The sequence below is a fragment of the Phaseolus vulgaris genome, chromosome 2 (genome assembly GCF_000499845.2).
Source record: "Phaseolus vulgaris cultivar G19833 chromosome 2, P. vulgaris v2.0, whole genome shotgun sequence".
NCBI classification, from domain to species: Eukaryota; Viridiplantae; Streptophyta; class Magnoliopsida; order Fabales; family Fabaceae; genus Phaseolus; species Phaseolus vulgaris.
In genome coordinates this window covers 16158896-16171177 of record NC_023758.2, presented here as the reverse complement: position 1 = coordinate 16171177, position 12282 = coordinate 16158896, and the positions used below count along the sequence as shown (strand labels likewise).

The 12282-nt window shown below is 35.7% G+C and overlaps 1 protein-coding gene across 4 annotated transcripts; it reads left to right on the top strand.

The window, feature by feature from the left end:
* The first annotated feature begins 2263 nt into the window (after window positions 1-2263).
* On the top strand, window positions 2264-8457 carry LOC137810807 (serine/threonine-protein kinase VIK-like). 4 transcript variants are annotated; one of them, XM_068612258.1, is made up of 11 exons: window positions 2264-2845; window positions 2962-3036; window positions 3316-3432; window positions 3817-3911; window positions 4506-4626; window positions 4736-4815; window positions 6251-6310; window positions 6459-6580; window positions 7133-7218; window positions 7329-7444; window positions 7990-8457. In XM_068612258.1, the coding sequence occupies exons 1-11, from the start codon at window positions 2576-2578 to the stop codon at window positions 8114-8116; spliced, it is 1269 nt and encodes a 422-aa protein (XP_068468359.1). In that variant the 5' UTR covers window positions 2264-2575; the 3' UTR covers window positions 8117-8457. The 4 variants fall into 4 exon arrangements, 2 of the variants coding, with proteins under 2 accessions (XP_068468359.1, XP_068468360.1); XM_068612259.1 differs by having other exon boundaries at window positions 2337-2845; window positions 7998-8457; XR_011080971.1 differs by having other exon boundaries at window positions 2342-2845; window positions 6459-6682; window positions 7998-8457.
* Window positions 8458-12282: the final 3825 nt, after the last annotated feature.

Here is a 12282-nt window from a genome sequence, read left to right as displayed (position 1 = left end):
CCTGATACGGGACGGTACACATAACAATTTTCTTGAATGGTTCAAGAGCTACGTAAGTGTAACCATAACCCACACATGCTTCTAATTTAATCAGAATTTCATAAATAAATGTAATGTTCTCTTATCACTACGACACAGGTTCATGATGAAAGGAATGTAATCGACCTAAACATGAAGGGACTTTCTTAGGACCTAACTCAAAGGCAACATCATGGAAAATGTACTTAGTTAATAGGTATACGTTTCATACAAAAGTGTACCGTCCCGTATCCGGGCATTGACTAAGTCAAGGTCAAAGTCAACTCCAGGAGTCAAAGTCAACACAAGGCGTCGCCGAGGTAAAGAGACGCCAAGTGCAAGCGTCGTCAAGGAGAGGCGTCGCCAAGGCAAGGCGTCGCCCAACCAGGGCGTCGCCAGATCAAACATTACTAAAGCAAGGCAATCACAGCGTGGTTCCCCGATACCCATGGGTAGGAAAGACCGTGGAGGGGGCGACGCCGTGGGAAGGCCCCAAACCCTGGATAACCAGGGATCAGTAATAAAGAGGAGAGAAAGGTGGCTTCAAGGCCATAGTAACAACACCAGTGTAGGGCAGCCTGACTCGGGAAGTACCCCTGCCGCCCCAGAGACGCCTTTGGGACAGATACGACTCAAGAGGAAGGTCACGCCCAGGGTAGCCGGGTGCAGGGTACAAGAGGAAGGCAGATACGCTCTCAAAGTGAGTGACTAGATGATTGGGGGCATGAGTTGGCACCCAAAAAGTCACCCCTAGCGCAGTAGCACTCCCAGGCAGGAGGACTCACACGTAGAAACGTCCCCAAATGGGCAGAAACGCCCCCAGATGGGGTCATGGCGTCGTGAGGTCCTCCACGTGTACGACAGCCAGGTCAGAATAGAAACACCCTTTAGTCAGGTGCCAGGTAATTAAAGTCATTCAATACAGTTTCCGTTTCGAGCGTTCAGGTACTATAATGGCTCCCAAGCGTTTCAACGTCTTAAATGCGCTACGTTTTCTAATTAGACGCTTTAATTGAGCGCGTTACGTTTGTGCTTAAAAGCGCTTTAAGGCGCTTTAAATGCTTGGGTAGTTTAAATAGCGCGGAGAATGTGGGGAACGGGGTTGGAACTTTTGGCAAATTTCCCAGAAACTCTCTAGTTGCTTGCTCGATCCTTGAGGTTAGGGACAAGGGACTAGGGAAAGATTTTTGCTAGAAGGAGAATACACACTACACACAGTTTCTTTTTTTACCACCTTCAGAGTGCCACACGCGGTGCTCAGATACGGAGGTGCACAGTTTTGGTGTTTCTTGCTGGCTGACTTGAGCGTCAGAGTGCAAACGGCCGCTAGGGCGCCCTTTTGTCCTCTTTTTGCAGGAATCCACAGGTAACCAGTGGGAAGGAGTCCCTAGCTGACGGTTGAGGTCGCGCACGAAGACGTCCCAGTCAACCGGACGGAACAAAAAGCATGAATTGGTGGTAAGAAAACAACCAATAATGACTTGTATGTTAAAGGTGTCATTGACGGAGGAGAAGACGAATTTTACGATATAATTCATCGTATATATGAATTGGAGTATGTTGATCTAAATAAGAAGATTCCACTATTCTATTGTGAATGATTTCATCCTACAATTAATATATAGTTTTTATTTGACTTAGCAGTAATATGATAAAATGAAGAGAAAACATTCAATTTAGTTATTAAAATTGTATTATTTTGTCATATTGATTTTTGAAAACTAAAATAAATAAATAAATAAGTAAGTTTTTTAAAAGATTTTATGCAAGTCTTTAAAATTATTATATTTTAATTTGGCTCTAGTCTTGAGATTTAAATAATAATGATATATAGATTAATTTATTTAAATTTAGAATTCTAAAATGTTTGAAAAGTTCATTTAAACTTTTTCTTAAATTTATAAGATTAGTATAACACAACATTATCATAGTAATTGTTTAGTCTAAAATGAAATCATAATCTTAATTCAGTATGAACAGAAGTTCTCCACTGAAGAAATGTATAAAGTATAAAATTTGAATTCATAGTATAAATTGAACTGGTGGCAATCTATAAAGTGTGAATATATTAAAATAGTAAAAGGAGGAAGAAAGGTGTCATACAAAAACAGGATATACCCCACACCTGATCCTAACAAGAAAAAACAGAAAAAAAATGCTTCAAAGTGAAGATAATATTTAAAAATGGAATTCGAATATGGAATTTAATCAGGATACAATTGATTAATTAAAGTGTAATGCACTTGAATAAATAATCTTTAAATTCCAAACATATTAATTAATTAATTTAAAGCACTTGCAAAAACAAAAAAACAGTTGAATTAGTAAACGCTGAATAACTAATAAAACTGATACGAGAGCCAGAAACTACACAATCACATGACACCACCAAACTAAAAAGGAGAAACAAAGCCACAAATTAGAACATTGCACATTACAGGGAACCGTTTCTGATCTTCAATTTCATTTGCATGTGCGTTTTACAGCATTTGATTTCCGCGTTGCATTTCGCGAGCAGTGATCGAAGCATAGCAACTGAGGAGGGCGGCAATCGGCGATGAGCACCGGCAGCAGCGGAACTTCCGGCACGGCGGCGAAGGAGAAGGCTCGGGTGAGTCGAACGTCTCTCATTCTGTGGCACGCGCACCAAAACGACGCTGCGGCTGTGCGGAAGCTTCTCGAGGAGGATCCATCGCTGGTGAAGGCTAGGGATTACGACAGCCGTACGCCGCTGCACGTGGCTTCGCTCCACGGTTGGGTCGAGGTTGGTAATTGCTTGCTCGAATTCGGTGCTGACATCAATGCTTTGGATCGTTGGAAAAACACTGTACTCTCTCTCTCTCTCTCTTCCTCTCGATGTATGTCGTGTAATGATTGATTCGTTAATTAAAGAAGATTTTACTTTTTCTGATGAATAATTTAGTGTTGCTTTGTTCTGGAAAGCCTTTGGCTGATGCAGAAGGAGCTAAAAAATTGGCGATGATTGAGCTTTTGAAGTTAAATGGAGGCTTGTCTTATGTAAGTATATTCAATGGAAGGGGCTTTATTTTGTAACAATGAAAATAGAAATGTTAGCACGTCGATTAACTGACACTGACACAGATTGTTCGAGCTTAATCAAATCCTCTTCAGTTCTAATCATGTTGCCTTATGAGGAGAGTGATACCTGTTGTCTCAAACCAAAAGATAAAATAAAAATGTATTTTCTATTTCATGAAAAGGAGGGAAGAATGTGTTTGTGATACTAATGTGCCTATGTGTTGTAATTCTTGATGAGTTTGATGTTTGATCACGTAGGGCCAAACTGGAAGTCATTGTGAACATAGCCCTGTTCTTCCCCCATTGCCTAGCAAATGTGACTGGGAAGTTGACCCATCTGAGCTGGATTTCTCTCATTCAGTTTGCATTGGAAAGGTGTTTTCTATATTTTTTTGATCTCGTTGGCATTGTACTGTATCAAGATCTTACTGTGAATTTTAGAACTTGCACTGTATTTATGGTGGTAGAGTTGTAAGTATGAAACTGTTGTCTTTATCATAGATTTATCGTATGTGAGTACACTTATTTGAGTCTTCAATTGTCACTCTTCATGATGATAATCTGGTAATTTATTATTTTTAATTTATTTATCTTGGTTTTTCTAAGTTTTTGAATTTCTGTATGCACTGTGTTTCTTGCTGTCAATTCTACGCGATTGCTTTACTGCTCCTGTCATTTTACTTGAACTTTGCATTTATACTGTTGATGAACCAAATCTGCTCTTGAGGTTTGGTCTTATTGTGGGTGCGTTTTCTGAAGGGATCCTTTGGCGAGATCTTAAAAGCCCATTGGCGTGGAACGCCAGTTGCCGTCAAACGTATTCTTCCATCTCTGTCAGATGATAGATTGGTGATGTAAGATCCTTTATTTAATTTCTAGAATTTTTCTTGATTTGATTGCTATATAGTTAACAGATTATCGGTGATGTAAAAGTCTTCTGAGTGCCTGTGGTCGATCAATGTGTTAAAACAAATACCTTGCTATAATCTGTCTTCTGTCAAGGCTTACTTGGGGCTACTGGTAAATCCACTTGGAGCCTGAGAAGGCAGACATGGTCCTCCAAAAAATTTCTAAAATTTGTTTTTTGTAAATTTGACTTTGACATTTACTTCTTTATTCAAAAAATGAACTTGTCCTTTGCAAACTAAAATTGTCTACTTCTGGACCCCTTGGCTATGGGTAACCATTTCAATAATTAAACTGTTTCTTGCGATGATGTTTGTTCTGTTTGAACCAGCTACCTCTTTGGGCAAAATGGCTTATTTAAAGCCCATGTATAATGAAAACCCTAAAAAATGAAATATGAATAATCAAAAGGAGAGAGAAGGCAATACACAGACAAACTTGTGATTAAGCTCGTGTATTTTCAGAAAGCGACCATTTTTTCTATCTTACATTTTTTTCAGTCACTTATCCTTTTATTTTTTGTTGATTACTTTTTAATACAGTCAGGACTTCAGGCACGAAGTTAATTTACTTGTGAAACTTCGACACCCTAATGTTGTTCAATTTCTTGGAGCTGTTACAGACAAGAAGCCCCTTATGTTAATTACTGAGTATCTAAGAGGAGTACGTGAATGCATATGACTAGACACCTAGGTTCAGATGCTCTGAACTTACGAAATCTTGTGCTTTAAGATTGAACTTTCCTAAATTCAATATTTCTTGTCATTTGTAGGGCGATCTTCATAAGTACCTCAAGGACAAAGGTTCTCTTAGTCCATCAACAGCTATCAACTTTGGCTTGGATATTGCTCGGTATGGTGTGTCATTTTTTATGTTTCCTTTATTTTTAATCAGAAAACCTCAAAGCAAGAGAGACATTAACCCCTAGATCTCTTCAACCTCTCTGTAAATCTGCTATACAATTATAAATTATAAATCACTCCTAAAATGGATAATTCTCGGGTGACAGTGATTGATAAGTCGAAACAACTGTTAAATTTGACCCCATCAAAGACCTGGGATTGCAAGGAGAGAACTCTTGCATAGGACTTTACACCGTTGCCCTCTACTTTACTGAAATGGATGGACGGAAGATATGCCAATCTCAAAAGAAGCTAGCCAAACCTACTAAAAAGTTTCCAGAAGTTTCCAAGCAACATCAAAATCAATAAAAGATTATTGTTTTAAATGAACTCCCAAAGCTCATAACTTGAGCATTGGTATAGAAAATAGTGTTTTACCGTCTAGCTTTACAATGCAATTACTATAGGATATTGTGAATGACTGATGTGCGTGACCTTGTAAAAGTCTTGTATCTTTATGGGTGTCTCTTTGCCTCAACTTATTTGAAATTGTATTGGACTCTGCTTATGGTTTTCTTTGATGTTTTGGTTATGGATGCTTCAAGGTGATGGCCTGGGAAGTTTACTGCATTTTTCCATGTTCTAAGATATTCCATCCCCTGTTTAGACAATGTATTCTACCCATGTCAATGATGTACTTTTCTTTATCTGCTACAAAAATAAAATAAAAAACCAAACGTTGTCAGTGTTATGAAGGGATGCAAACAAGCTGTTCAACTCAAATAACTCAATCACCTTTCACCTAAATCTGACTTCCTCACTTGCTGATAAGTGAACTACAAGTTTTGATGGAATTGGTTATAGCTTAAAAGTATAGGCTGTCTGGCTTTTCTTACGTACCAAGTCTTGGTGCTTGTTTACTTCTCACTACCATTGATGCAATCTAATGTTAACCTTGACTTAGACTATGACCCCAAGGTTCCTCCTAAGGAATAAGAATACTGATTTTGTACCTGTATTGAAGAAATTACATAGAGTAACACTTTTAAGACGTATATATGCCCTTTGATATGATTTTCTACGTGATTTTTTTTTCTGGTCATAGTCAGTTTTGCTGTGTATGATGAGTATGATGATACAGGAAAATGCTATCCTAACTTTCCATTTTTGTTTCAAACAAAAACTCTATTCACAAACTCACTTAAAAATCATTGAAGTTTTCTGTTATTTCTCTGTTAAAGAAACTGATTATTCTTTTTGAGGTGATTAGGGGAGGAGGCGGCCCTCAAGAATGTTGTCAGATGCATAACTAAGCCCATCATAGAGCATCATGTATTCTAACAATGCTGATAAACTATTGTTAGGAAATCTAAACATTTGAAAGCATGAAGCTTCATTGACTCTAACTATTATTCTAATCTATATTTTGTGAATATTGTTTGTAGAGGGATGGCCTATCTTCACAATGAACCAAATGTTATTATTCATCGAGATCTAAAGCCAAGGTAAATATGTTATTCTTACAAATTGATTTCAATTTTTCTTTCTCCTTGATTTAGAGTATGTAACATGATCTAGAACATGACAGGAATTTATTTATTTGTCGATACAATGCATTACACGTTGAAATCTTTTTTACCCCTAAAATTTCAGGAATGTTCTTTTAGTCAATTCTAGTGCCGACCATTTAAAAGTTGGTGATTTTGGACTTAGTAAGCTTATTAAGGTCCAAAGTTCTCATGATGTATACAAGATGACTGGAGAAACTGGAAGCTGTGAGTATGAGAATTTTCTTCAAATTAATAAGGGAAAAATGCATAGACATGCCATGAACTTTACCTTGTTTTCAAATATCCACCTTGAACTTGCATAATGAGGTGAGTGCTTAACTTTCTAAATCTGCTATCAGGCCATTCCGCTCAAATTAAGTTTAAATCACTGATAATAACTTGCATTGCATGAGATAACATCTAATTTGTTTGTAATATTTGTATTTTATTTTCATTTTCCATAAATTAAAAAATTTAGAATAATTAAAAGGAATAGAAAGTAAGAGTATTTTAAAAATAAAATAAAATCATGAGTAAGTACGAGATTATCAAATGAATTAATCAATACGCATGTCATATGATGAATGGTTTTTGTTACGCTTATGCATAAAGGAGTCTACCTAATTTAGGTTTAGAAAAGGTTAATATGAAATTGGAATTTTAATGTGGCTATTTCAAAATGAGGTAAAGTTGAAGGAATGTATGCAATTTTTTTAATTAAAAGCAGTAACATTTCTGCACAAAATTGAAATTTCCTTCTTTTGGGGGAAAAAATAGACCGCTACATGGCTCCTGAAGTTTTCAAACACCGGAGATATGATAAGAAGGTTGACGTGTTCTCCTTTGCAATGATTCTGTATGAGGTAATTCGGCACACATAAGGCTTATAATTTTGTTTGATAAAATTGTAAAAGTTGAAACTAGTTCTAAACTTCAAATTCACTATTCTTGTAATCTTCTTTGGATGGATCAGATGCTTGAAGGTGAACCGCCTTTTTCAAATTATGAACCATATGATGGAGCCAAATATGTGGCAGAAGGACACAGACCTTCTTTTCGGGCAAAGAGTTACACCTCTGACCTGCGAGAGTAAGTCATTTCTAATTATCCAGTTCCCCGCCCTCCCTCTCAAATCCAATTTCTTTTCCTTTTGTATCCCATTCCTGTTTGCTATTTGCAGAGGTATAACTTAGCATCCACTTCCCCCCTTCTTTTCCTTTTACACCAACCCAGCGTCTATATTGTTAGTGTGTGAACAGTTGTTAAAGCTTGTGACGATCTGAGTCATAATGAATGAGAATATGATTTTAAGTTACGAGAACAACAGTGAGACATTTATTTTTATCCTGCTTCTCTGTCGTACTTGGAAGAAAATTTTACAACTATGCTTATGCTTATGCTTATGCTGTGTGCCGCTTGGTAATACTCCTAGAGTCATAGTGTGAACAAGCATAAATATGAAATCTATAATTTTGAGATCACTTGGTAGTAGGTTATGAATGTTTTACAATTAGGATGTTAGAAGTTCCAGTCTAGTCAAATACTCATCTATCTCTGTTATATCAACTATTTCTTAGAGCAGCTTCAGGCTTGTAATTTGTAATCATATGGAATTTGACCTTGCATGTTCTTAGTTTAACAGATGAGTGCTGGGCTTCTGACATAAATAAAAGACCTTCGTTCATAGAGATCCTTAAACGGCTTGAAAAGATCAAGGAAAATTTGCCTTCAGATCATCACTGGAGCTTGTTCGCTTCATGAACCATTCGTGTCCAGATATTCAGATGATTATCTGCTATTACCTTTCCAAAAGGTTATCTCATCTACTGCTGCGGATTTGTCAAAGGAGCCAACTTGGAATACCTAGCTGGGGTCATAAACCGTGTTTTGAACTGTTAGGCTCAGATGAGCGTAACTGGTTGATGCTGATTCTTTTAGCAGGTGTTTACATTCAATTACTTTGTCTCATTAAAATTCTTGGCTGAGTTCCATTCAGCTATTCTTGTTAACAGATAATAGTGGTTGTTCGAGTGTAATATGTTGTGTACAAAACCCATTGAGGAAAAATATAACAATTCAAGCTAACTAATGTTTAAATTTTATCTTATGCTTGAAAACTATTAGTAGTTTCCATTTCTTGGACATTGTTTGACCAATTCATGTGTTAACTTCAGAAAGCATCACTGTGAAGGAACCCCAAAGTTTCAACAATCAATTACTTCTAGAGGAAAATACATTAAAAAGAAAAAGAAAATATACAAAAGAATGACAACCAACGATGGGAGGCAACACTTAACCAATGTAACAATCAAGAAAACTTATTCTAGAATCCAAATCTAAATTAGCAACCCTGTCAGCATATTTTTTTACTTCTCTGTATACATGAAAAACATAGTAGTCGTCGTACACATAGAAATGCAATTCATCTTTCCTAATAGACTACGGAACAACTGATGCAGCCTTGAAAGAAGCAACCACCAAGAAAGAATGAATCACGTGGAAACTAAAGTGAGGTGCATCTTCTAGCCAATGACTCTTCATTATAATTTGTTTTTCCATTAGTTTTTATTTTATTTTTTGCAGTAACTGTATTAGTGTTAACTGTTGTGACATCTTTTACAATTTATTCATGGCTCACGTGTCACTAAATTAGTCAAATTCGAGTGATAAATGGATGAAAGAACCAATTTGGTCTAACAAAAACTCTACAGAATCAAAGTAATAATTTTTAAAGAGACTAAACTGAAAAATAAAATAAAATGAGGGACCAAACTCTTTTTTAGCATAATTAATAGGTGCCGGTTGATTATGCATTGTCCAGAGAGTTCATTCTAATTATGTGATTGGACAAACTACCTCCTCTAGTCACTAGAGTACTTCTACAGTTACAATCATTTAGCTACTTTGTGATTGAGTTGTAGTTGTAGCTTTCGGATGGTGAAATTCGGAAGTCATATATTAGTTATTGATTTGTATATTCGAAACTTTGTGATTTGACTTACGGATATGAATATCCGAAAGGAAAAAAATTTAAATTATTAAGGACAAAATGGACATTTCACGTCAGTGTGTTAGGTGCAAGTCTGAATGATATGGTGCAAGGAGAATCTGCCACCTATTATGTTAGCTTGATCCCCTATGAAGAGGTGACCCAATACATATGTTAGGTACAAGAAGAAATTTCCTTAATGTAAACACAATAAATGATGATAATATCTTATATATTAATGATAATTTTTTTGTACAATATCATTGTTAAATTTAAAATGCAAAATCTAAGTATTAGAACTATGTCCATATCTCTTGCTATGTACAACACGTGAATGTCTGGTATAAAAGGTTCCTTCATTTGTGACGTCACATGTTAACCGCAATGCACTGTGTGGAGTACCTTCTACCACATGTTCACATTCGATTATGCACTTAGAATGTCGACGATCCTCCTGAATATGCATTAATTGAACTAGTGCATTAGACTCTTGAAAAATTAAAACAAAAAATCATGGTAACATAATAATGGAAATAACTCATCAGACAAGCATGTTTCTACTGTGACGATGGTCGTGTCTGACCATCATCTAAATTATGTCGTTGATGATGCAGCAGTACATAAGTCGATCTTTGTTTGATCGAGGAAGTATGTGGGGGTGTGACATTGATCTGAACCAATGCATGTATCTGACTACACAGTGTCACACGATAACAAGATTGTTGAAAAAGTGCAACAATTGGTCATCAATGATAACAACTACACCTCCTTCGAAAGGTGGGGGAGGCCAATGAATCGTTTGCTCGTACCCAAATTGATGTAGAACATGTTTGGGAAAATGATGTTGTGAGCATGTATTGAGCCAAATATATCCTGAGAACATGACTATCACCTCAAAGAAGTAACTAGGGCGATGGTCATCATAAGGACTCCAGAGCACCGCCACATGGGTAAGATCATCAATCTAGAAGTGCATAACGCCAACTATATATATATATGTATACATATATATATATATGTGTGTGTGTGTATATATATATGTGTGTATATATATATGTATATATATATATATATATATGTTTATATATGTATATATATATATATATATGTATATATATGGCGTTCAATAAAATAAAGGCATGCATGAGAAAGAAGCTTTTGATATGTGAGAGTGATATCCCTGATTTCCATTCATGGAAAATTTTCATATATCCATGTCTGATCCATATTCTGATTGAATATTATTCATATATCTAATTAAAAGTAAATTTAAATCATTCAAATTATGTGCATTATTTACCTGTAACAGTGTCACATAACCTCCTAACCGCTTTGTCTAAGCATTCTCCAGCTGGTCGTACATGTGGTTGAGTGTGACAGCTCTCCATGCGTACCCATCGCACATCCTCAAATTGTCAAATAGTGGCAAGTATGACATGCTAACTAATGTCACACTTTTATCAGTAAAAATTATGTACCTAGCCAAATGGAACAAATAAATGCGAGTTATGAATTTCCATCTATGGTGTATGATGCACTCCTTGTACCCCAAGCGAGGTCAACTCAATCGAATGTGAGCACCACGACATTGTTGGGTTTATTAGTGTCTAAGTTCAAGAGGGGGGAGGGGGTGAATTGAGCTTATAAAATTTTCGCAAAGAATACTGTTTTCAAAGATCCTTACAGAAAATAACATATTGATTCAGAGTTAAATAGATTTATTTTTCTGATTTCATAAGCATTTCAAAAAATTAAATAGATTGGTTTTACAATCAATGGATTTAATTTCAAACTTTACAAATATGAACACAAGTAGATTTAACAAGCAGCAACATAGATATTTGAAAAAGATCCTAATTCAAAAAAGCAAATTTCAAATCTTTGAAACCAGTTTTAAAAGAATATGGATCATGAACAAAAATTACTTAGAGACCCTTAATATTTGTGTTACCCAGTCAAGGATTTACAAATTTAGTGATTCTTAAGCAGACATAGATTTTTCCAAAATCTTAAAGAACAATATCAGCCTAAAAAAACAGATTCAATTTCAAATCAATAGATTCATTTTATCGCATATTATCAGTTTTCCAAATTTAAGTGCAGAGATCAAGAAGAGAGAAAGGCACACACAATTTATACTGGTAAACTCAACAAGAGCTACATCTAGTCCCACCTCACACCAAAGTGGATTCCACTAAACCAAAGCAATATTTACAAATACTTCTTGGTTCTTAAACCCTCCAAGAACAAAGAACACAATGTTGAAAAACCTTATTTCAACAACACCCACACTTCAAGAAACTATATCAAGAAGCGCAATTACAAACACCTTTACAAAAGAAATAATAGGAATGAAAACACCTGAATTGTAGATGCAAGAGGTCAAGAACAGAACTCTCTCTGCAGCACCACTATGATAGAACCTGGTACCTCTAACCAAGAGTCACCAGCACAAGAACACTTGAAGTTTTTGAGAGAAACTCTCACACTACAAAATATGTTGTATAATGTGACGGTTATTTTCGTATAAACTAGCTTTTATAAATGCCGTAATATACGCGTGTGGCAGTTTCCCAAACCGTCATAGAAATGGTCGCCACAAAGTTTAATGTGGCGGTCTTACGCTACCCACTCCAACACCCGCCAATTTAACACTTTGTTTAAAGTGGTGATTTTTATATGTAAGTAGTGTCAATCATAACTGTCGCAATTTAATTCATTGAAAAGGATTCCAACACCATTATATAGGGTATAATGTGACGTTTTTAACTATCAGTATTATAATAAAATTGTAAAAATAATACATCGGTTTTAATTGACATAATCTTAATTCTAAAAAAATGGAATTTAGCCACCACTTTTTTATAATCTGGTTCGCACAATTAAACTAAACATAATATATTTTCATAATAAAAAAATAAAATACTAATAAAATGAA